We start from the raw sequence: 25,382 nt of genomic DNA on the forward strand, positions 1-25,382 counted from the left end.
AAAAAAAAAAAAAAAGCCTTGAGAGCTGCACAGCTCTGGGGGAAGTCGTGAGTTTTCTATTCAGGGGTAAGGTTAGGGACCATCCATGTACTAAAAAGGGAAGAATCAGATTAACCAGGCAGAATAAATTCTTGCCATCATAAAATTTTTGTTTGCTAAAAGGGGTCAAATTTCCCCAGATATTATTTTAGCATTTGGCATCAAAGGGCGGTTGCGAAGACCTAAGTGCCTGTAAACCGCCTGACATGTAAAGCGCTCAACGCTACTGCAAACTGGCTCAGGGCACAGACTCTGCAGCCAGTCAGCTGGTGCTCAAGTCCCGTTCTGCCACTTGCTGGCTGTGTGACTCTGAGTATGTAACTTAACCTCTCTGTACTTCAACTTGCTTATCTGCAAACTGGGCATCTGAGAAGTGTCTGACTGAGTTGGAATGAAATGTTAATGCGTGTAAACTCTTAGAACAGAGCCAAGGGGCCAGGCGTGGAGAATCACCCTGCTGCTCCTCGACTTATCCTGAGATGGGTGCCCACCCTGCCCCTCCTGGTCCCTTCAGGTTTTCACTGCTTCTACACGTTTTCCAGTGTCCAAATTCCTCAACCTGGCTCCCCACATCTGCTGGACCCCGGAGATGAGAGCCACAGGAGGGTGTGGGCAGAGGGGACCATGGGCCCAGTTCCTCCATCTGCCAAGTGTGGTGCTGGCAAGGAGGGATGGGGTGGTGGCCTGTCCCTCTGGCTGCCAAGCAACTGACACCCCCCATAGGTGGGAGGCAGGCCCCCTCCCCCCGCCACTGGTGCTATGGACGTTAGGTCATCTCTCTGCCTGCCCTGGTGGCCAGAGCTTGGGTCTGTGACCTAATCATGGCCGTTGACAGATGGGGGCCGGGGAAGACAGCGTGAAAGGGACCAAGAGAACGACAGGGAGACAGAACTCGGGTCCTTCCTGCCTTGGAGTCTCTGCTCCATCCAGCTGGGTGGATGCCTGGGTCCATCCTGGTCGATAGGGTAGGGAGCATCTAAGACCTCCCCCTCCCCTGGGTTCTCTGGTCTTTACTTCACAGCTTCCTTGGTCGGTGGTGAGGCTTCTTAGGACCCCTAATTCATGTCCATGACTCCTGGGAGTTCACATCTGCTCCTGCTAGACCCTGAGACTCCCCAGCAGCCTCCGACACCATTGCTTAGTGTCCACACCTGCCCCCAGCATCTTCCCCACCTCCGTGTACCTGGCACGTCCCCACTTGATGACCCTGATCCAAACTGTAAGGTGTCCCCTACTTCAGCAGACTCCTGTGCTCCAGCGATCCACATGCCTCTGCCTTCCCAAGTGCTGGGATTACAGGCGTGAGCCCCCGTGCCCGGCCAGCCCTGGATGTTCATCACCTGCCTCTATGGGTGTCACTCGGTCACACTCCCTTTTGGAAGTTACTGTTTCTTTTTTGTTAAATTCATTGCCTCTAACTTCAGAGCCCTGCTCACGTGTATTTATCCCCCTTGATTCCCCAAAACGTATCGGCTTACCCAGACCTTCCCCCATTAAATGCTTTCGCTCCCTCCCATATCCCTTCCGTTTCCCTGAGCCCAGCTCTGTGGCATTGATCTGCTCAAAGTTCTGGTCCTTCTGGTGGGTGTGCCTGAGTCTCTTTGTTCTGACTTTACCGACACATTGGTCGCCGTAAAGACCCCAGCTCTTGCAGCATCTTCTGAATTTCTCTTCTCGTTTAAAAACTTCCTCCAATAGCCACTTGGAAAAAGATAAAATTAGACCCATTCCTCACATCATGTACAAGAAGGAACTCCAAATAGACTGGAGATCTTGACATAAAGAAGAAACCCGAGGGAACTTCCCTGAAACCCGGGTGTAGGGAGAAGTACCGACTCCCACGCCAGCACAATTAAAGAAATAGATACATTTGGCTTCATAAAAATAAACTTGTACAGTGGCAACAAACCACAAGTGAAGTCTAAAGATAAAAGACAGTCTGGGATATAGACTTTCAAATGGTTAAGGTGGTACAGTTTATGTTATGTGCTTTTCACCACCATTTAACAAAAAAGGACAGAATGGGGGAAAATGATCCGCAACATACATCACAAGCATGGGGCCTCTGCTGTGTCCCCTCCGCGGCGCTCCCACTGGAGAGCCCAGCCACACCCGATGGGGAGGAGACGGCGGCCGGACAGGGAGCACTCTTCAGTCTCAGGGAGGGGGAGGAGCGTGATCATCACAAACGTCCATGTCAAAGACAAAGAGGGGCTGGGGAAACGTTGCAGATTGAAGGAAATGAAAGAGACAATTGAATGTGAGGCAGGACATTGCTGAGACAAGTGCTACAGCTGGAATGCAGTTGGTTGATTTAAATATAAACATTGAATGCTCCCATGAGGGACCCAGCTGCCACGGTGAGAGCAGCTCAGGTCACATGAAGGCCACACGCAGGCGCCCCAGTGCCGGCCCAGCTAATGGCCCACAGCAACTGCAGTCACGGGAGTCAGCCCCCATGGAGTCCAGCCGGGCGACTCTTCAGATGCCTCCAGCCCCAAATGCCCCCGACCACAAATGCCGCAGCCCTCAGGTGCGCCCTGCACAGCCAAGCCCAGCCAATCACAGCACTGAGGAAGACAGCAAGGCGTTCACTGTTTAAGCCGGTGAGGGTTAGGCTGTTTGCTATGCAGCTGTGCAGCACGGGAGTCGCCTTGACTAAAGAAAAGGCTGGCTCCTGGAGTCACCTGGGAGCCTGTGGCATGTCCTCCCTGATAGGAACATCTCTTTTATCTGGGGCCCTGGGCCACAGTGGACAGTCTATGCTAAGGATGTGATTTAGGGCGGGGGCTGTGGGTCTCTCTGGAGGCTACGGTCAACCATGTGGGGTGAGCAGTCCCCATGACCAACCCCTGAAGAAAACCCTGGATGCAGAGGCCCGGGTGAGCTTCCCTAGGTGACCGCACTCCAGTACGCTGTCGCATCCACATGGGGAAAATGAGCGCCGTCCACACGACTCCACAGGAGAGGGCAGGACACTCACACCTGCCTCTTCCCTCTGTTCATTCTCACCCCCATCTTTTCACTGTAATGGACCCTCACTGTGAGGATAATGGCTGCTCTGGGTCCCGCGAGATTTCCTGAACTGCAGCGGCAGGGAACCCTGACACCCAGTGAGTCCGAGAGCCTCACAGCTGCCTGCCTGGCTGACTCCCATCAGGTCTGAAGCGCCCTCCCAACAGCCATGGTGGCTGCTTTTGTCTTTCCCAGGGAAATGAATGGCACTGGCAACCTGGGCCTCGGGCCTGTTTTCCCGAAGCCATGTGTACTTGGCTTCCGGACCCCGGCGCACCTGCCCCCAGAGGGCGGTGCACTCACGGCCAGGCTGATGGGCCTTAGAGAAAGAATGCCTCCCCAGCACCGACGCGCAACCAGGACCGCAGATGCCTCATGTCTGCCTGGGAGGCCTCCAAAGGGCCCAACGCTCCTGGACACGGCCCTGCAGGAGTCATTTGCTCTAGACCATCCCCCAGTGCCACTTATCACCGGAGAAAGCTGAGTCCAGAGGAGCTCAAACTTGGAAACACAATCTCTCTGGAGGACCGAGGCCTAGTGGGGCAGCCTGAATGGGATCCAGCGTTAACCGTGACTAAGAGCCACCTGGGAGTAAGACAAGGGTCCTCTTGGTCTCCCTCAATGACTGGAGACGCCTGCCTCATTGTGTGACGTGAAGAACCACTGCTGGGCCTACCCTGAGCAGGGAGCAGGGAGCGGCACTGTCATGCTTGTTGCTGGAGCCGGCAAAGGGTGAGGAGCTTCTTCAGCTTCCTCTCTGCTCCACTCAGTGCTGGCCTCATCGGCCCCACCCAGGTGACAGAACTCTCCCCCGGAGCCCACAGTGCTGAGCGGAGGCAGCGGCCACTTGAGCTGTCAGCCCAGAGCTGGGTGGGCCTGGCCAGTGGGACTTCGTGGCCTCCCCACCCTCCGGATCTCCTCAGCAGGCAGGCAGTGACGCAACCCCGGCAGCTCCTGTAGCTCCACCATCCAGAGACAAGCTGACTTCCGATAATGGCTTTATTTTAACATATTTAATTACAGACATAAAATAGCTGGGGAGGGGGGTGAGCCCCAGCCTAGCCCCACCATGGGGCTACAGAAGGGGAGGCGCAGGCGAGGCCCCCCTGCTGACCCTCTCTCTGGGGGTCTTCCTATGGCAGGGCCCTATTGCTTGAGTGGGTGAGGAGCCATGCAAATGAGGGGGGCAGGGCAGCCACTCAGCCCCACCCCACCCCGAGGACGGCCTCCCCACAGAATGCCTGGGCTGTGCCCCCAGCCCCAGCTGCTCCACCTCCTTCCTCTCTGTCCAGGGAGCAGACCCTCTGGCCAGCCCCTGACTCTGCCCCTACCCCCTCTGCAAACCTAAAGGGGAATAAATACAAACTTTACAAAGTAAAAGGGGGTCCAACGTTGCCCTGGGGCGGGGCCTGCTCTGCCCCTGGCCCAGGGCCGGGGTCCGGTGGGAGTGGAGGGGCCCTGGGGTGCAGGCCGCCCCGCCCGTCGCCTCACATCATTCCTAGCTGCAGCAGCGTGTTGGCGTAGGCCATGGGCTTGACGTTGGGATGAGGCTGTGGGGCCGGGGCAGGTGGGATGGACAGAAGTCACAACGGAGCCCCTGAGCACCCACAGTACCCACCGGCGGAACCTATCCCTGTCCCTTACCAGGGTCTCAGCCTCTTTGTCCCCAGGCCAGGATGGGAGGGGTGGGGGCCCTAAGCGGTGACTCACCACTGCTGTGAACTGGTGGAACTGAGGCCGTAGGTCGGAGCCCTGGAGGTGGATGTAGGAGGCTTTGTTCCCCATCTGGTCGCTGCAGGGACAGGAGCAGAGGGCACAGGGTGGTCAGGGCTGGGCAGGGCTGGAGGGTTAGGACAAGGAAGGGCTGGGCAAGAAGGGACAGAGAGAGGGAGAGGGAGGGACAGAGCCACGACAGACACAGATGAACAGAGAGACAGGGATGGGAAAGACAGGAATCCAAGGGGAAAGAATGGGAAGGGCAGGGGGATGAGGATGGGAAAAGAGGGTGGGAGTGGGGGAAGCGGGAGCAGGGAGGGGCAGGGCGTAGCTCACGGAGGTGGATGCTCGCCAGACCCCACTAGGAATCTGACCACGCCTCCAGCTTTGCCTACCCGGAGACGCAGGGAACAGAGGAACGTGTCACATGGCACCACGGGGATGCAGTCAGCCTAGTCCAGGACACAGGTGACTCTACAGCAGGCCTATTCTTGTTGAAGAAGCCTATTCTTCAACAAATAAATGATGGGGGTGGGGAGAGACAGGGAACTCATAGGCAAAGAGACAGAAAATGTGGGCCTTGTTTGGGTCCTGTCTGGAAGAAGTCAGCTGGAAAGGACACTTAGGAGAGACCAGGAGAAAGAGAACTTGGCAGGATTCGGGTGAGGGCGAGGGATCAGCACTCCTTCCTGTGTGTGTGTGTGTGTGTGTGTGTGTATTTTGAGATGGAGTCTTACTCCTGCCCAGGCTAGAGTACGGTGGCGCAATCTCAGCTCACTGCAACCTCCACCTCCCAGGTTCAAGCAATTCTCCTGCCTCAGCCTCCCGAGTAGCTGGGATTACAGGTGTGCACCACCACGCCTGGCTACTTTTTGTATTTTTAGTAGAGATGGGGTTTCACCATGTTGGCCAGGCTGGTCTCGAACTCCTGACCTCAGGTGATCTGCCTGCTTCGGCCTTCCGAAGTGCTGGGATTATAGGCATGAGCCACCGTGACTAGCCAGCACACCTTTTTAAAAGTGTGAACATGATATTGTGGTTAAGAAAAAGACCCCGGTCGGGCGCGGTGGCTCACACCTGTAATCCCAGCACTCTGGGAGGCCGAGACAGGCGGATCACGAGGTCAGGAGATGGAGACCATCCTGGCTAACACGGTGAAACCCCGTCTCTACTAAAAATACAAAAATTAGCTGGGCGCGCTGGTGGGCGCCTGTAGTCCCAGCTACACGGGAGGCTGAGGCAGGAGAATGGCGTGAACCTGGGAGGCGGACCTTGCAGTGAGTGGAGATTGCGCCACTGCACTCCAGCCTGGGTGACTGAGCGAGACTCTGTCTCAAAAAAAAAAAAAAAAAAAAGACCCCTTCCCTTCTGAAACGTACTGGGCAATCAATGGGAGGAACGTAAAGTGCCCAGGGCTTGCTGTAACACGGGGCAGCTGGTCAGTGCCCGCAGGCTGGTCCCACTGGTGCTGCAGAAGTGGGTGATGCTCACGGGGGTGTTCGTCATGCTCTTTTATCTGCTCTTGCCTGTCTTTGAAATGTTCCATCATAAAAAGGCAAAACAAAAACCAAGACAAAAACCCATGGCTTGGCAGAGGCCCTGGGCAGGAAAGGCAAAGACATACCAGTAGTTGGGGGCAGAGAAGACGGTGACACAGCGGCCTCCGTGAGCCACCTCATAGCCCTCGGCCTTGACCTCGTGGCTGCGGATGATGTAGTCCAGGTTGTTCTCTTCCAAGAAGGCCTTGGTGACGTCAGGCCCAAACTGACAGCTCACGCCCCGCTTGCTGACCGAGCGCCCGTTCTGAGGGTGGGCAGATGGGAGACGGGGTTCAGGGTGACTGTTTGCCTCCACCTGCTGCCCACAGCCCACACCCGCCGGCCCTGCACCCCACCCCAGACTCACCTGCGGCTGTGGATCTGACCAGAGCAGGTCACACATGGGACCTGGTGGGCAGTGAGGAAAACATTAGGACCCGTCCACCTCCCAGGGGGTCACTCACAGGCCACCTCCTGGCCCGGCCAGGTGCCCACCCCACAGCACGGCCTGGGTGGGGACTGGGCAAGGGACATCCAGCACGGACATGGACATTCAGGGCAGGTGACAGATTCTGAGCCACCCCCACCCGCTCTGCTGATCTGCCCTCCACACCCCACTCAACCCCGATGGCCCCGAAGCCGGACAGAGCTTTCAATGCCCCTATTCAGATCAGGCCCTCTCCCTGCTCAAAGCCTTTGGCGGCTCCGCACTGCCCTAGGAACAAAGTCCTCACTGAGGCCTGTAAGGCGCCACAGGATTTGGGCCCAGTGAACCCCATGTCCAACATCAGCCCTCAAAGCACAGCCGGCCTGCTCGCCAACTTCTCCCTGCCTTGGGACCCCTCCTCGAGCCTGGAATATGCTCGCCAGATGCCTCTGCTTCTTGCAGTGTCAGCTCAAACCTCGCCTCCCTGGAGAGGCCTTCCCGACCACACGGAACGGGCCCACCCAATCCATGTCCTCTGCAGCACTTACAGTGTGCATGTGTGTGTGCACCAGTGCGTGAACTCTCTGAGGTGTGCCCGCCACCAGGACAGGAGCCCCAAGACCTCCCCTCCCTCCAGGGGTCCAGAGCTGAACTCACAAATAAGGACAGGCGTGCTCAGGGGTCACCGTGCCCTCACCCCGCACCACGGTCATGACCGTGCTCGTCATCACAACCCCATGAAGGAGGTGCATTGGCCCAAGTCACAGGTGAGGAAACTGAGGCTCAGACCCGCTGTTCCTTGCCAAGGGGACAAAGCCCATCCTCTGAGGCAGGGCCGGCTTGCAGGGCAGATCTGAGCCCAGGCTGCCCCTTTCTGCTGGAGACACCCGGCCCCACCCCGCTCACCTGAATCTGGGGGTTGTCGATTTCGCTCGATTTTCCGGATGTCATCCAGGGTGACGCCATCTTCACTGAACAGGCCTCCGTGCATGATCTGGGGAGTTGGGGGATGCCGCTGTGAGGGAAGGTGCCAGCCACCCACAGGCCCCGACTTCCCTCACCAGCACACATCTGCCCAGGTGTGGCTGGGCGGGGAACCCACACTCAGGGCTCACGCCATCCTCACCAGCACTTTGCCGTTGATGCACTGGGCCAACGGGAGCCACTCGAACACCTCGCTGAAGAGCTCGTACATCTGGGCTGTGTACTTGGCCTTCACCTCACCCTCAAAACCGTAGATCTGGTTCATGTTGTCTGTCTCGTGGTTGCCTGGAAAACACGGGGACAGAAGAGAAAGCTCAGCCTCCAGGTACATCAGTGTCCTCCAGCCAGGCACCCTCAAGGCCCAGAACTGTGCGTGTGTCCCCTGCCCCCGTGGGCTTCACGCCTCCCATTGTGGTGCCTTCCAGATTGGAGGTACCAAGGGTGGAATCTTGACAAAAAGTAGGTCCACGGCTAGGCACTGTGGCTCATGCCTATAATTCCAGCAGTTTGGGAGGCCAAGGCAGAAGAACTGCTTGAGCCCAGCAATTTGAGACCAGCCTGGGCGATATACTGAAACCGCTCTACAAAACAATTTTAAAACTTAGCTGGGCATGGTGGTGCGTGCCTGTAGTGCCAGCTACTTGGGAGGCTGAGGCCAGAGGATCACTTGAGTCCATGAAGCAGAGGCTGCAGTGAGCTATGCTCATGCTACTGCACTCCAGCCTGGGCAACAGAGCAAGACCCTGTCTCAAAAACAAAAAGTAGGCCCATCCGCAGAGCATATGCCCCAGCCCAGCCCACGCTGAGCTCCATCCTTCTGTCTCAGACAGAAGCACCTGGCCCCCTTCTTCCCTTCCAGAGCTTGGGGGCAAGGAGAAGGCTGCCCAGTCTCACATCTGCTCAGACTCTGCTTGTCCAACTCCTTGGCCTGGGTGCTTGTTGCCTCCTGCAACGAGGTCCACAGTAGGGGCATCCTGAGCTATGGCACTGTGCTGGGCACTGCTGCATGAACCCTGTGAGCCCAGGGACACAGGCATGCAGGCTTCGCCCCAGCCTATCACTCCCCTCCCAACTCACCCCGACCCTGCCATGGGCAGGGCCTCCCCTGTGTGGCCCTCACATCCTGGTGAACTCCTCTTGTCTAATCTAATGTGGACACCAAGAAACCTACATTTTCAACACCCTTCAGAACCTTACCCACATCCCATGTCTCCTGAGTCTCACAGCCACATCCAAAGGGGAGTTCCTCAGCTCCTGGCCACACCCTGCTCTACGTCTCCCCGTCTTTGTCACTGGCAGCCACAGTCCTCCAGATGCTCTGGCCAAAACCCTAGAGGGCCCCTTTTGTTCTCTCTTTATCTCACACCTGTGTCTGTTCCTCCAGCAAATACTCTGGGCTCTACTTCAAATTTCATTTTTTTTGTTTTTTTTTTCAAAGAGACAGGTTCTCGCTCTGTTCCCCACGCTGGAGTGCAGTGGTGTGATCGTGGCTCACTGCAGCCTCACACTCCTGGGCCCAAGCAATTCTCCCACTTTGGCCACCCAAGAAGCTAGGACTACAGGTACACAATGCCACCATGCCTGGCTTTTTTTTTTTTTTTTTTTTTTAAGACTTAGTCTCACTCTATCACCCAGGATGGAGTGCAGTGGCGTGATATCAGCTCACTGCAACATGTGCCTCCCGGGTTCAAGCGATTCTCCTGCCTCAGCCTCCCAGGTAGCTGGGATTACAGGCGTGCGCCACCATGCCCGGCTAATTTTGCATTTTTAGTAGAGACAGGGTTTCACCACACTGGACAGGCTGGTCTTGAATTCCTGACCTTAGGTGATCCACTGCCTTGGCCTCCCAAAATGCTGGGATTACAGGCATGAGCACCCAGCCTTTTAAAAAAATGTTTATTAGAGACAAGGTCTCACTGTGTTGCCCAGGCTGGTCTCAAACTCCTGGGCTGAAGTGATCCTCCTACCTCAGTGATCCTCCTACCTCGGCCTACCAAAGTGCTGGGATTACAGGTGTGAACCACCACACTCAGTTCCAGCCTCTACTTCAATCAAGAGAACCCAAATCTGACACCAAGCCTGAATCTGAGGGGGCACAGCTGCCTTGTCAACAGTCTCTTTACTCCCACCCTCAGGCCCTGGTCTGTTCACTCCGTCACTCAGCTTAACTTTAGTGCCAGATTTAGGGCAACCCAGGAGCCTGTTTCATGCCCTCGTGCAAATCAGAAAAAGGGGCCCATCCTCAGACCCTTGTTGCCATCTGCTGAAAAATGGTCAGAGTAAACATCCATTTCTACACTATGATATAAATGCGTCCTTTGGCGTGATGTTATTGTGCAGTGCACAACATACTCAACCTTAAAAGGCCGCCCTGTGAATGATCTCCGAGTCCACAAAATAAATACAGCTGCAACTATTATCCTTGCAGAGTGAGTGCCCCACCCAGGACCCCACAATGAACCCAAACCTTGTCGCTTCCCAGCTTACCTCGAAGTAGGTGAAAGTGATCTGGGTACAGGAGCTTGAAGCCGAAAAGGGTGAGGATCACTTCTACAGAGAAGGAGCCTCGGTCCACAAAGTCACCATTAAATATCTGTCCTGCTAAGGAAAACATGGCAAGCGTGGAGGGGAAGGGGTGGGGTGGGGGGTGGTGGCAGAAGATGGGCCAGATGGGTTGCTCCTGCCTGGTCTCAAGGCTCCCGTCAGCACCTCCCAATCAGTGAGGACTTGGCAGGGTGCAAGGGGTCTGGGTTTCTAACCCTTTCCTCACTGCGGCTCCAGCCAGAGCTTGGTCGCTGAGCCTCAGTAGCATGGCACTGAGGACCCTGCCTGCTGTCTCCTGGGAAAGCCAGTGGTGGGGAGGTGCGGGGACCAGTCAGTCCACCTGCTTCAGCTCTCCTCAGACAGGCCTGAGCCACAGGGGAGATGGGACACAGACCCTCCCACCATTCACAAAGCAAATACCATAATATGTGGAGATACTTACACAGCATCGAGCGTGGGCCAGGCCCTGTTCTTAGCCTGTCCTCTCAGGAACTGTTGAGTAACAGGGTTGCACATATTATTATCCCCCTTTGCAAGTGGGGATACTGTGACACCAAGCAGTGAAGTAACCTGCTTTGCTCACACAGCTGGGAAGTGGCAAAGCCAGGATGGAACCCAGGTGTGGCCAGTGCCAGGTGCCATTCAAATGCGATCCTAAGGCAGATAAAGACAAGCCAGGGCCCAGAGAGACTGAGCTACCAGCTCAGGTCCTACAGCCGCTGGGTGCTGGCCCAGGCCTGTCCGAGCCTAGAGTCTGGGGTGCGTGGCCAGCCTGCAGCTCCACCCACACCTTGGTGCCCCAGCATGGCCAGGCCTCTCCTTTCCAAGGTCACGTCTTTTCCCTGGCAAGGGCTCCTCCCCCTCTGCAGATCTGAGGCTGGGGCTGCGGGTGGAGGTGGGGAGAGGGTGGCACTGCTAAGAAGGATACATAGGGGTTGGTCTCCGAGGGTAAACCATTGAGCTCGAATATGTTGAGGAGGTCATAGAACTGGCCATGGGTGTCCCCGCATACTGTAATCTTCTCTGTCTGAAAGAAAAGAGGCCACCGGAGAGGGAGGGGCCCAGAGAGAGACGTGGGGAGGGGGCAGAGGTGAGGGGAAGCGTAAGAGTTCACAGTAGACCGAGAAGAATCATGCAAGAGACACAAGCAGGGGACACAAACGAAGAGGGTGGGACAGAGACCAAGAGGCCAGCAGAGAAATGGGATATTCAGGAGGAAAGGCACAGGGGTGGGGGTGTGAGGGAGACAGGGAGGTGGATCCGTGAGTTCCTGAGCTCTGTGGCCCCTCCCCAGCCAGAGAGCCCACCCACGCTGGCCCTCCCCCCACTGCCCCACAACGCGCACCTCTTTGAGTGTGGTTTCCACGAGCGTGCTCAGCTTGGAGAGGACCTCTTTGACCTGTACCAGAATCTGGAAGGCAGGGCAGACTCAGTGGGACCGGCTGCAGGGGCTGCTACCCAACCCAGCCCCGAGAGCCTGGACTGCCCAGGAGACGCTGCTGGGCTGAGGGCGAGGGAGAAGCAGGGAGAGAAGAAAAAGGGCAGGGGAGGCCTGGGGGAGCGGGGGCAGGTGGGGCCAGAGGCAGCCGCAGGCTTCTGTGGACTGTGCAGTGCTGAAGCATTGCGATTGTTTCATGGGAGAACCTGGTTCTTGAATTATCTGAAAACACTCAGCATCATGTGGAAATACATGCATGAATCCAGATCGTAGAACATTTTATAAAAGAACTGGCCTGGACACAGCTCAATGTCACTGTCATAAAAGAGTCTCCCAAAAAAGAAGTGAGACTTTCCAGGTAAAAACAGGTAAAAAGGCAGGTCATAGGCAACACTGGTGCTTTCAATGGACCCTGAATTTTTAAAAAGCAGCTACAAAGGATGTTTTAGGGAAAGCTGGGGAGAATTAAAATATTAACAGATGTCTAGAAATGCAGATGATTTATTTTTCACAGACTGGAGATGATCTTGACAATGACATGCCTATCTGTCAATGTTTCCAGATTTTCCGGATGGCCCGGGGACTGTCTACCTTAATATTATCGCATCAATGATGAATTTCTAAGGTAGGACAATTCAACCGTGGTCATACAAGAGGACGTCTTTGTTTTTGGGAGATCCAGGTTATTATGACTGCAACTTACTCTCAAATGGGTTAGGGGGGAAAAAAAGTATACACATACAAATGCATATATAAGCAGACAGACACATTAAGTCAACGCATTAAAATGTTCACAAGTGGTGAATGTGGGTGAAGGGTGGATAGATGCTAACTGTACTGTTCTTTCAGCTCTCTGTAGGTTTGACAGTTTCCAAAATAAGCTGGGGAAAAGGTGTTAAGAAAATGCAGGAGGCACCCACTTCCAGTCAGAAGGCAGAAAAGCTACAAAAGACTGTCTCGCCCTAAAGATGAAAACAAGCCAAGCAAGCAACAAAATCAAATTGAAAGCCATCTGAGGGCTGGCAATGCAAAGGGACCTAAATTAATCAAAATGCAGACAGGATGAGCCTTTCCTCGGGGAAGGAGCCCACAGCTTTCATCCTGGTGCTTGGCAGGAGGGCAGGATGCCCTGGGGCTGCGCGTGAGGGGAAATGAGTGGAAGTTCATGACCATGTGGGGGCTGGCGTGACAGATGAGGACTCCAGGGAGCCCCAGCACAGCCCGTCTCTGCCCCCGCCAACTCCCTCACACGGGCTTCATGGAGGGTTGGGCGCGAGGAAGTGAGGTGGAGAGAAACCTCCTGAGGTACAGAAGAGGGGTGAGACTGGAGAGCAGCGAACACCCCAGCGGCCCCACAGCAGTCTGACGGCAGGGCTGAACACCAGAGGTCTCCCACAGTTCCAAAAGCTGGCGACTTTAAAACATAAAGACATCCCTGGAATTCTGCCAGGGCTAAGATCCCAAGGTCTGCTGAAGGGAAACTCCTAATTCTACTCTGAACACATTTAAAGCCAGTGGTAAAGAAACTCCAACAAAAGTTGCCCGTAAACTACAGATGAGGTTCACACAGCCCCTCCCTCTTCACACACACAGAAGAAATGCGTGCCGTTTTCTTATTTGTTTATTTGTTTTAAGACAGGGTCTCACTCTGTCACGCAGGCTGGAGTGCAGTAGCTTGATCACAGTTCATTGCAGCCTCAACCTCCCAGGCTCAGATGGTCCTTCCCCATCAGCCTCCCAAGTAGCCAGGACTAGAGGTGCCAACCACCATGCCTGGCTAATTTTTGTATTTTTTTTTTTTTTTTTTGTAGAGATGGGGTTTCTCCAAGTTGCCCAGGCTGGTCTTGAACTCCTGGGCTCAAGCGATCTGCACGCCTCGGCCTCCCAAAGTGCTAGGATTACAGACCTGAGCCACGGTGCCCAGCTTAGGTGTGCCATTTTCTGAGGAAAATCTTTATTTACCTCCGTCTCTAATATTCTTTTATATAAAATGCCTGGCATACTTATAATAAAATTATAAGACACATGATGAACTGGTAACAGAGCAGACTCAGAGATGAACCAGATGATGAAACTACCAGAGACTTTAATTAAGATAACCATGGTAGGCCGGGCGCGGTGGCTCAAGCCTGTAATCCCAGCACTTTGGGAGGCCGAGACGGGCGGATCACGAGGTCAGGAGATCGAGACCATCCTGGCTAACACGACGAAACCCCGTCTCTACTAAAAAATACAAAAAACTAGCCGGGCGAGGTGGCGGGCGCCTGTAGTCCCAGCTACTCGGGAGGCTGAGGCAGGAGAATGGCGTAAACCCGGGAGGCGGAGCTTGCAGTAAGCTGAGATCGGGCCACTGCACTCCAGCCTGGGCGACAGAGCGAGACTCCGTCTCAAAAAAAAAAAAAAAAAAAAAGATAACCATGGTAAATGTGTGAAAGGACTTGGTGGAAAAGGTGGACAATATGCATGAACACATGAGACACAGAGAAGAAAAGTCTATTAAAAAAAACACAACTAAATGAAAATGCCACCAATAAAAAATACAATATAAGAAATAAATAATTCATTTGTTGGGCTTAACAGCAGTTACAAAGAATCAGTGAACATAAGGACAACTGAAGTTACCCAAACTGAAATACACAGAGGAAAAATCGTGAAAAGAATTTAAAAATTCAACTCATTAAAATCTAAGGAATCATATCAAATGGTCCAAAAAGCATATTATTAGCTTTCCAGACGGAGGAGAGCAGAAATGGGAAGAAACATAAGAAGAGATAATGGCCAAGAACTTTCCAAAACTAATGAAAGATATTAACCCACAGATCAAAAAGGCTCAGTGAACACAGGATAGATGCAAAAAAAAGCACATCAAAGCCCATCATAGTCAAACTACTAAAGACCAAAGATAAAATCTTAAAACCAGTGAAGAAAAAAACAGACTATAAGGAACAAAGATATGAATGATTGCTGAGTTCTCACAGAAACAATGGAGGTCAAAAGGCAATGGAAAACACACACACACACACACACACACACACACACATTTAAAGCACTGAAAGAAACAATGTCAACCTAGAATTCTACATCCAGCAAAGATACCCCTAAAAATGAAGACAAAATAAAAACATTTTCAGGAAGACCAAAGCTGAGAGAATTAGTCTACAGCAGATGTACACTGTAAGAAATGCTAAAAGTACTCAGGCAGAAGGGGCATGATACCAGATAGAAACCCACATATGGAAGAAGAAGCAAGGAGTAAGAGAAAGGGTAAATATAAAAGACATTTTCCGTGTATTCATACATATGTTTCTTTAGAAGACTAGTGTCTATTTAAGGAAATGACAACAATGTATTTATAGCAGATGCATAAGCATGACAAGAGCACAAGGGCTGGGAGAAAATAAAAGGAATCACAATATTTAAGATTCTTTTTTTTTTCTTTTGAGATGGAGTCTTGCTCTGTTGCCCAGGCTGGAGTGCAGTGGCACGATCTTGGCTCACTGCAACCTCCGCTTCCTAGGTTCAAGTGATTCTCCTGCCTCAGCCTTCTGAGCAGCTGGGATTAAAAGTGTACGCCACCACGCCTGGCTAATTTTTGTATTTTTAGTAGAGACAGGGTTGTAGACATGGGGTTTTTGCCATGTTGGCCAGGCTGGTCTGGAACTCCTGACCCCAAGTGATTCACCTGCCTCGGCCCCCAAAACTGCTGGGATTATAGGCATGAGCCACTGCCTCAGGCCGTAAGATTCTTATATTGTCCATTAAGTATCATATTATTATTTGAAAGTAGAACAGGACAAGTTAAAGTTACACACTGTAATCTCTGGAGCAGCCTTTTTCATCCAGGGTTCCGGGAAACGATCACGCCTCACAAAAAATATTTCCAGTGATACCTGCTCAGTTCCCCCAAGGAGAGCACACAGATTCACAGGAGAGAAGTTAATTCACTGTGGATACAATGGATGCCTAAGGGAGTTAGGGCTTAATTCTTTCAATAGAGCCTCAGCTGAGAAGGGCTGCTCTAGAGCAACCACTGAACACTCCACCCCTCGCCACACACGTTCAAAAGTATAACAAAAATTTCAATAAAACAGATAAAATGAAATGCTAAAAGATTCCTGATTCACACAAAAGAAAGTCAAAGAAGGAGAAATGGGGGAAAAAAAAAAAACAAAAACAAATGGGACATAGAGAAGAGAGATATCTAGACAGTAGATTGAAATGCAATCATATGATTGCTGATAGTTAAATATAAATGAACTAAACACTACAATTAAAAGGTAAAGATTGGCCGGGAATGGTGGCTCACACCTGTAATCCCAGCAATTTAGGAGGCCGAGGCGGGTGGATTATCTGAGGGCAGGAGTTTGAGACCAACCTGACCAACATGGTGAAACCCTGTCTCTATTAAAAATACAAAAATGAGGCCAGGCATGGCGGCTCACGCCTGTAATTCCAGCACTTTGGGAGGCTGAGGCGGGTGGATCATGAGGTCAAGAGACCGAGATCATCCTGGCCAATGTGGTATAACCCCATCTCTACTAAAAATACAGAAGTTAGCTGGGTGTGGTGGCACACACCTGTAGTCCCAGCTACTCGGGAGGCTGAGGCAGGAGAATGGTGTGAACCCGGGAGGCAGAGGTGGCAGTGAGCTGAGATCCTGCCATTGCACTGCAACCTGGGCAACAAGAGCGAAATTCTATCTCAAAAAAAAAAAAAAAAAAAAAGTAAGATTGTCCAACTGGATAACAAGGCAAGACCCAGGTATATGCTGTTTATAAGAAAAACATTTTAAACATAAAGATACCAATGGGTTAAATACAAAAGGGTAGAAAAGTTATAGCATGCAAATATTAAGTGTAAAAATCTGGTTTAATGGATTTCAAGCCAAAAAGTACCAAAGTCACTTCATCATAATGAGTCAATTCATCAAGAAAGCATAACAATCCCAATTGTGTACCTAATAAAAATTTCAAAATACAGGAAGTAAAAACCTGAGAATTATAGGGAGAAATAGGCAAATCCACAAGTACAGTCAGAGCTTTTAACAGCCCCCTCCCAATAAATGATTGAGCAATTAGAAAAAAATGGGCTATAAAAGATTTTTAACAGCAGTCTCAACCATCTTGAATTAATTGACATTTATAGAGCCCTATGACTAATGACTGCAAAATATACACTATTTTCCAGTACATACTGCATGCGTGCCAAGACAGATCTAAAAATAGCCCCAATGGAATCATCCAGAGTGTGTTGTCTGACCAAATTAGAAATCAGTAACAGTAACATCTAGAAGTCCCCAAATATTTGGGAGTTAAACAATACCCTTCTCAATAACCTATGGACAAAATCAGAAACCATAAAGACAATTAGAAAAAAATTCTAAGTCAATGATAACGAAAATATGACATATCAAAATTCATGGGACGCAGCTAACGCACTGCCTGGAAGGAAATTTAGTTTTAAGTGCTTTGCTTAGAAGAAAACAGGTAAAATTAACAGCACTAAAGTTCATCTTCAGAAGCCAGAAGAAAGCAAATTAAGCCTCAAGCATGCATAAAGAATAATGAATGAAAAAATCAATGAAACAAAAAAGACAATCAATAGAGAAATTCAACATGAACAATGAAAACATGTTCACAAAAAGACCTGTCCAAGAAAGTCCATAGCGGCTTATACTTATAAAAGCTACAAAGTAGAAATAACCTAAATGTCTCTCAAAAGACTGCATAAACAAATCATGGGCTGTTCAGACAACGGAGGACTTGAGCTACTGATGCACACAACATCCATGTATGATTCCCACACACCGTGTCGCATGAAAGAAGAGACACTAACTGTTCTAAGTCCATTTGACATTGACATGAAATTCAAAACCAGGCAGAATTAATTTATAGTGGTGAAAACTCAGATCCGTGGTTGTCCCTGGGATGGGAGTGAGGGCTGACTAGAAAGGGGTCAAAGGGAGCTTTCTGGTTGATGGAAATGTTCTGTAACTTGTTTGGGCAGTGGGCACATAAAATTATAAAAACTCATGTAACTGGACACTTAAGATTTGTGTATTTTATTGTGCATTAATTATACTTCAGTTAAAAACAACCAGGAATGTGGACATTCCTCCTCCTCTCTTACCTTTAACAACGCGATCATCAACAGCTAACCCATACAGAGCACTAACCAAGTGCTAGGCACTATTTGAAGCAATGATGTGGATTACTCACAGTTACTCCTTACCACAGCCCTTGGTGGAGACGATATGATTATCTCCACTGTACAGGGGAGGAAATCAAAGTACAGAGAAGTGAAGCCATCTGCCCACAGGCACACAGCTAGTATGTGGGAAGGCAGAGATTTGAACCCAGGCTGCCTGGCTCTCTAGGATCTATTAAGTGGCAGCTTCACACATGGCCTGCACACTCTGTAAAAGTCACCTGCCTGTCAACCTGACTCACAAGAAGTCCGGCATCCTCACAACCAACCCAGGAGGTGGTGGATCTTGGCAGATCCCCAAAATTATGGTAAGGTCCCTGAGAGGTCAGGGCAGGGGGCCTTGTCCAGATGGGATACCAGAGCCCAAGTCTCACTCAACCAGTTAACACCCTGTGGCCAGCTGCCCTCCTGGGTCGGAGGAGGGGGTGGTCTCAGGACTAGGCGCCACCATCAGGTCCCAAACAGCCTGCAACAACCAGCAGCCACAGCCGCCCAAGAGCCTGGGATGAGAACTCCAAGCAACAGACTCCACTGCTTCTTCACCTTTCACCCTGACCTCTCTGGCCCTTTGTCCCTGCATCTGTCAAACGGCACTGCCTGCCACCGCCCCAAGCTGCTGTGGGATGAGATGAGATTCTGTGGGAAGTCCTCGGCACAGTGTCTGGCACACGACTCCCGCTCAGTGTTGGCTGTCGTGGCCGCCCTCCTCCTGTCGTTTTGCTCAGTGCCCACGGCTGGCAGCACTATGATGCCATCCAAGGGTTCCTGGGTGCCCGGTACCTGATAGGTGCATTACCTGGTAGGCGCATTTCCGGTGTAGTTTTTTCTGGTCCTTGTACCACTGCATGAGCTCCTTCATGAAAGTGATTGTCACTTTGCCATCCTCAAGCTTGGGTCCGCTGTACTCATCCTCAATGGCTGGGGTGTGAACGAGGGGGGACACGAGAGTCAGTGACCACGGCCACTGTGAGTGGGGAAGAGGTCTCGCTCCCAGGGATGGAGCAAACCTGGCTCTGGACACACAGGTTGAGAGAGGGACGGAGCAAGCGAAGAGTCCCCTCCTAGGTCAGGTCTGGCCCAGAGGCCTCTTCCTGACCTCCTTCTCTTCCTTCACCCATCCCCTTTTACCCTATTCAGTTTTATGGCACTTAGCATTACTCATTTCGTGACTTGTTCATCATTTTATCCCCCTCCTAGAATATCAGCTCCATGAGGACAGGGAGGGCTTTGTTCATAGCTGTACCCCAGTGCCTAGGACAGTGCCTGGCACATAGGAGATGCTCAATAATCATCTGTGGGATGATCCAGAACAATCACTTGGATCTTCTCAGCACCTAGAGGTGAATCAGACACAGCCTGTGGGGCCTGTGCTACTACCTGGAGGGAGGGCCCATGAGCTGGCAGTGGGTCCGCGGCTCCCCAGTCTCGCTCACTGGGAAGCGTGAGGCCCAGCTTTGGGCTGTGGATGGAGTGCCCTGGAACACAGGCAGAGGAGCGACAGACAGCAGGCTGGGGACAGAACAAGGGGCCACCCCTGAGCCCACCCCCACCCCCAGGGAATTGAAAAGGCCCGTGTGGAATGTTCTGGGCTGGAGCATGGGGCGCCCAGGCCAGACTCACTCATGCTCTCGATGTCCAGCGAGTCTACCACGGAGCGCTTGTGCTCGTCGCCTGCGATGGCCCGCTCAAAGGCCTTCTGCTTCACGATCTTGTTGCACTCCTGGTATTTCATTTTGGCGTCCTTGTCGTGGGGCTTCACCTTGACCACCTGGCGGGGAGGGAAGGGGTGTGCACGCTGAGGCTGAGGTGGGGGCACAGTGGCTGCCCCCAGGCTGCCCAGCCCTGGGTTCCATGAACACGGAAGTCAGACCGCCTGGGCGCCAGGTGCTGACGGTGCAACCCTGGACACGTTTAACCTCTGAGCCTTGGTTTCTGCACCCCAAAACTGGGCACAGCAAAGCTGCCCGCACGGGTACACTTCATCAATCTTAGCCAAGAGTGCGCTAAAATCAAACTGCCTGTCTGAGAGTTATGGGCTCAGCTTTGGGTGCCCTGTGAGAATCCCTGTGGGGCGAGCGGCGTCCCAAACACACGTCCTGATGCTGCTATCGTGACTACCAAGGCGGCAGGAGCATGAGAGGAAGGGCTTGGCCAGGTCTACAGTCACAGGAACAGCCCAGACTCACGCAAAGGGCTAATGACTTGCTGGACGACATGGGCTCCCCAAGCTCAGGTTACCTCATCTCTAACAGGGAGGTGATACAGGGCTCCCCTGCCAGGGCTGTGGGAAGGAATAAGTAACACACAAGGCCTGGCAAGCAACAGGGGCAGGCGGGCAGCAGCACTGGGTGCTGTTACTTCCTTCGCTCACCCCCTGGGGTGGCCCGGGACAAAGGATTTCCCTGTTTTGTCCACTGAAAAGAGGAACTGAGGGTCACAGATCCCGGACACTGGGTTCAAATCCCAGCTCTGCAGGTCATGAGTTGGGTGACCTCAGGCAGGTGAGTCTGCCTCTGTGGCTCAGTTTCCCTCTGAGGTGGGACTGAGAACCGTATCTCCCTCAGAAGGCCACTGTGAGAGCTGCACGGGTGAATGCTTGTGAACCCTGCACAGTGGTGCCAGGTGAAAGGAAACTCCACGTGGGCACCCACTGCTCTTCACAGTCCCCGTTCTGGGGCTGCTGCGCTGATGACTAGATCAGACGATAGGCGTGGGGCGTTCGGCTTTGGGACAGAGCAAGTTCCCAGTGAAGGGAGCCCTATCCCCTCCGTCTCCCCATCTTATTTACTGCGATTCCTGCAAACTCGGATCTTCTAACCTGAAAAGCAGACTGGATTTGGGAGCTGGATTCGGATCCTGGCTCTGCTACTTACTTGCCGTGTGACTTTGGGCAAGTGACTTCACCTCTCTGAGTCTCAGTTTAGTCGTGTAGACCCTGTCTGACCTGCCCACCAGCCTTAGCCTCCCCAGGAGCGGACCCCTACAGCTCCTGTGCCAGAGGACAGACTGGGAGGCCCCAGGGCCGGCCCTCAAGGAGCAGGGGTGGCCTCTGGCGGAAAGCCTGGCAGCGTGAGTCAGAAACCTCCACAGAGACACCCACTGACCCCTGCAGGTTGGTGTGACAGAGGTGAGGGGTGAGGCTCATCCACGCTGGGAACAGGTGTGCGTGTCAAGCAGGGTGAGAAGAGCCCACGCCCAGCAGGCCACGGCCTCCTCCCTGTCTGGGCAGGCCCAGGGCACCCTGCCAGGCAGCTCCACCTGGGCTGTGGGTGGGTGTAAGGCAGGGGAGGAGGACAGCACCAGGCAGCCCCTGGCATCCTTCCCAATGGGGAGTGGTTATGTGCGCACACCCGGCTGGTGTCCAAATCAGCATGTGGCCTGGCCCATGCGGCTCCTCCCACCCCTCTATGCCTCCCAGCCAGACCACTCATGTCCCCAGCGTGCTGGCTCCGGGCCTTTGTGCAGGCTGCCTCTGCCCAGAGCACCTCATTCGCACCTCCACCTCCTCCTCCAGGTCTCAACCCCACTGTCCCCTCCTCTAGGAAGTCCCAGAGGCTGGGTCAGACACCCTCTCTGGGCTCCTAAAGGCCCCTGGGCTCCCTTGTTCCAGCCATGAGCCCTGCTGGGAACCGTTCTGTCCACTGCACTGGAAGGGGGCCCTGTGAGGGCAGGGCTGAGGCTCAGGAATAGCTGTGCTTGCAGCAGTGAATGAATCTCCCTTCTCTTCTTTCTCCAAACAAATGAATGAGTGACTGAGCATTTCCTCTCCGCAAGTCTCCTATTCTCCGGGGGTGGGCGGGCTGGGAAGGAAGATGAAGGCGAACAATGACAGTGCAGGCAGGAGAAAGGGAGTGGGAATAGCAACAGGGGCAGCGGAAGCAGTAATAATACACAGCTCACTTCTGGAGTACTGACTATGCGCCTAATACCCTGTGAGGGTATTTATCCTCCCTGCACCTCTACATTGCTCATTTATCCTCCCTGCACCTCTACATGGCAGTGTTTTCACAATCCTCATCTGACAGACAGAAAACCAAGGCCCGGGGAGGTGAAGTTGCCCACCCAGAAGCCAGGATTCCCTTCTCTCCCAGGCTAACCTGTGCCCAAGTCCAGGCTCCTGATTTCCGCCATGCACGCTGGGAGGGGCTCCCCTTCTGCCACCTCCCCTCCCTGCTTAGGCCTCTCGTCCCCAGGGCACACTGCACGCCCTCCAGGGAGGCAGCGTGGGGCAGTGGTTATGAGCGCGGGCCCTGGGACTACACCTCCTGGGTCTGAATCCAAGTCTGCCAGGGCAGGCGGCCTCACGTCTCAAGCCTCCCTCAGTTTCTAGAAAGTAGGGGTGGTGCCAGCACCCCCTGGAGGGCTGTCGTGAGAACTTAATGCCAGGCGGCAGCAGGCAAGTGCCCATCCCAAGGCCCGCTGCTACTGCAGCTGCTGTGACGTGTGAGGTCTAGCTGGACAGTGAAGATGCCCTGCTGGGCTTCTCCTCCTATGGAAGATCATTCACTCCGGACCGGAGGGGACTCAGCTCCCGAAGGCCCACGGGGTCAGAACTTCACACGGAACTGTTCTTTTCTAAAGAATTGGCATTTGGAGTGTATCAAGGTCAGTATTCTGACTGTGATATTCATGTAGTTATGCCAGATATACCTTTAGGGAAAACTGGGATTTCTACATTACTTCTTACAACTGCATGCGAATCCACAGTGCTAAGTAAACAAGTTGTTTCTAAAAGCATTACCTTCAGTGGTGAATACTCATGGGTAATGATGTCCGGAGCTGGTGAAATGGTAACACGGGTTTCGAAGAAGCCCTGGGGGCTGCCTGTATTTGGGGACTGGGAATGTTTTTGGATTTTAGTAAAGTGATTTGGTGGATGGTTGGGTGCGGTGGCTCATGCCTATAATCCCAGCACTGTGGGAGGCTGAGATGGGAGGATCACTTGAGCTCAGGAGTTCAAGACCAACCTGGACTACATAGTGAGTCCTGTCTCTAGAAAAAAATACAAAAAAAAAAAAGTTAGCCAGGTGTGGTGGTGCATGCCTGTAGTCCCAGCTACTTTGGGGGCAGAGGCGGAAAGATTGCTTGAGCCCAGGTAAGGCCGCAGTGAGTCATGATCGTGCCATCGCACTCCAGCCTGGGTAACACAGTGAGATTCTGTCTCAAAAAAAACCCAAAACAAAACAAAACAAAAAAACCCCACGATTTGGTGTACATGCTCTATCACAGGACACCCCCATCAGGTCCAGGGCAGTACCCAGCAATCACACGCACACACACAGCCATTTCTGCAGCAAAACCTCCAGACATACCACTGGAGAGTAATCAAGACCACCAGCAGCTTCTTAGTAGTTCAGGTCAGGTTTTGCCACTGCATGAGTTGCCCACACTTAGCAGAACTGTTCTTCAGAACTGCTTGGGTTTTAAAACTGAGGGTGAGGGATGATAGAGCAGCATCAAGATCCCTCGTGGAGCGGACCCACAGTACAAAGTGTAACAGGGCATTCTGAGTATCTCCAACACGCAGACAATGAGCTGCAGCCCAGGCAGGAGCCGTGCCCACCTGAGGCATGCAGGCAGCTGGGGGAAGTCAGGTTTCCAGGGCAGGAAATGCCGCTGCCCAGTGACAGCCTGAAGCCTGACATGAGGGTTTTCACCCTATGGGGTTAGTTTTGGTGAATGAGTCTGGCAAGTTACACCCAGCATTCTCTGGATAAGTCAGAGGAGAGAGCACCAGGGTGCACTGCCTGAACTAAGGGTGAGTGCTGTGCCGAGAAACTCGGACCCGCTGCGCATGCCCTGCTTACGGCCTGACTCGGACACAGCTGCCACCACCTGGCTGTGCAACCTCAGTGGAGGGAACTACCCTCTGGGCCTTGGTTTCCTCACCTATAAACCAGGGATAAAGAAAGTCTCCATTGTGCAGGATAGCTGTGAAGATGAAATGAGTTATTCCTGCATGAAGGTCATGACCTGGGCCATGGCGAGTGCTGGATTAAACAGCGGTTGTGACGATTCCTGTTACTTTCACAGATGCATGCTGCAGGTGTACAGGCACCAGTGTTCGCTTGCAAGGCAACACACATTTCTAACTGACTGTGCTGGACTCTGCTGTAAGGAACCCAAAGCCACAGAACAAAAACCAGGAGATCCCAGGAAGGGCTAGGGAGTGCAGAAGGAGTCCCCAGATCTGGCCTAGGTCTGCACCCAAGTTCCAAGCATAGACAGGAAAGAACACAGGTGTGTCTTCTGGAAAAGGACCCAGTGAGGGGCAGATCCATCATGCGAGTCAGGGTTCTCCAGAGAGACAGAACCAGTAAGAGAGAGACACACACACAGGCCGGGCACGGTGGTTCACGCCTATAATCCCAGCACTTTGGGAGGCCGAGGCGGGTGGATCATGAGGTCAGGAGATCGAGACCATCCTGGTTAACTCGGTGAAACCCCATCTCTACTAAAAAAAAAAAAAATTAGCCGGGTGTGGTGGCGGGCACCTGTAGTCTCCACTACTCGGGAGGCTCAGGAAGGAGAATGGCGTGAACCTGGGAGGCGGAGCTTGCAGTGAGCTGAGATTGCGCCACTGCACTCCAGCCTGGGCGACAGAGTGAGAGACACATATACAGTCATGAGCTGTATAACGACGTTTCAGTCAACAGTGGCCCGCATATACGAGTGTGGTCCCAGAAGATAAACATGCTGAAATAGTCCTACTGCCTAGTGACAGCGCAGCCATAGGAGTGTCTTAGCGCAACGCCATGAATCACGCAAATCCATGATGAAAACAGAAGCCAAGCAAACTACCACGGACATTTTTCTGAAAACAACACCACCTTCTCAAGGGCCTCACGCAGGTCCTTCAGGGCTATCCAGAAGGCACTGTCACCCTAGCTGACAGCTCCACGCGTATGACAGCCCCATAGAACCTTCCAGTGGGCCAGGGTGTGGAGACGGGCGACAGTGATACTGATCTCCTGGCCCTGTGTAGGCTTAGGCTAACGTCTGTGTTCGTGTCTTCGTTTTTAACAAACAAGTTCAAAAAGCAGAAGAAATTTTTTTTCAACAGAAAAAAACTTACAGAATAAGGATATAAATATTTCTGTACAGCTGTACATCTGTGTTTTAAACTAAGTGTTATTACAACACAGTGAGAAAGTTTTAAAAAATTAAAAAGTTTATAAAGTAAGTTACAGTAAACTGGGTTAATTTATTATTGAAGAACCAAAACTTTTTAAAAATAAATTTTAGTAGAATCTAGTGTACAGTGTTTATGAAGCCTACAGACATATACGGCACTGTCCTAACCTTACATTCACTCACCACTCACTCACTGACTCACCCAGAGACGTTTCCAGTCCTACAAGCTCTATTCATGGTAAGTGCCCTCCACAGGTGTACTCGATTTTATCTTTTTCTTTCTTTTTTTTTTTTTTTTTTTTTTTCCCACAGTCACTCAACACAACACTTCTGACACCAG

The 25,382-nt window shown here is 52.5% G+C and overlaps 1 protein-coding gene and 1 pseudogene across 3 annotated transcripts in view; both read right to left on the bottom strand.

The window, feature by feature from the left end:
* Positions 1-4,023, bottom strand: part of LOC105526963 — a 5,596-nt pseudogene extending 1,573 nt beyond the window's left edge. The window contains exon 1 of the transcript XR_001004172.1: positions 3,961-4,023. The product of XR_001004172.1 is annotated as a 60S ribosomal protein L18a pseudogene (transcript). The remainder of the gene's footprint in view (positions 1-3,960) is intronic.
* A 12-nt stretch (positions 4,024-4,035) lies between these two features.
* PPP5C (protein phosphatase 5, catalytic subunit) overlaps positions 4,036-25,382 on the bottom strand; it is a 44,114-nt gene continuing 22,767 nt past the window's right edge. Inside the window, exons 3-13 of one of the 2 annotated variants that reach the window (XM_011962961.1) lie at positions 19,529-19,676; positions 18,705-18,826; positions 11,609-11,674; positions 11,192-11,290; positions 10,207-10,312; positions 7,862-8,004; positions 7,642-7,729; positions 6,676-6,716; positions 6,395-6,573; positions 4,765-4,846; positions 4,036-4,604 (exon numbers count right to left, since the gene is read on the bottom strand). In XM_011962961.1, coding sequence (XP_011818351.1) covers positions 4,542-4,604; positions 4,765-4,846; positions 6,395-6,573; positions 6,676-6,716; positions 7,642-7,729; positions 7,862-8,004; positions 10,207-10,312; positions 11,192-11,290; positions 11,609-11,674; positions 18,705-18,826; positions 19,529-19,676 — 1,137 coding nt within the window. In that variant the 3' untranslated portion in view covers positions 4,036-4,541. The remainder of the gene's footprint in view (positions 4,605-4,764; positions 4,847-6,394; positions 6,574-6,675; positions 6,717-7,641; positions 7,730-7,861; positions 8,005-10,206; positions 10,313-11,191; positions 11,291-11,608; positions 11,675-18,704; positions 18,827-19,528; positions 19,677-25,382) is intronic. The other variant, XM_011962962.1, reaches the window with a different exon arrangement.

The sequence above is a fragment of the Colobus angolensis genome, unplaced genomic scaffold (assembly GCF_000951035.1).
Source record: "Colobus angolensis palliatus isolate OR3802 unplaced genomic scaffold, Cang.pa_1.0 Scaffold60, whole genome shotgun sequence".
NCBI classification, from domain to species: domain Eukaryota; kingdom Metazoa; phylum Chordata; class Mammalia; order Primates; family Cercopithecidae; genus Colobus; species Colobus angolensis.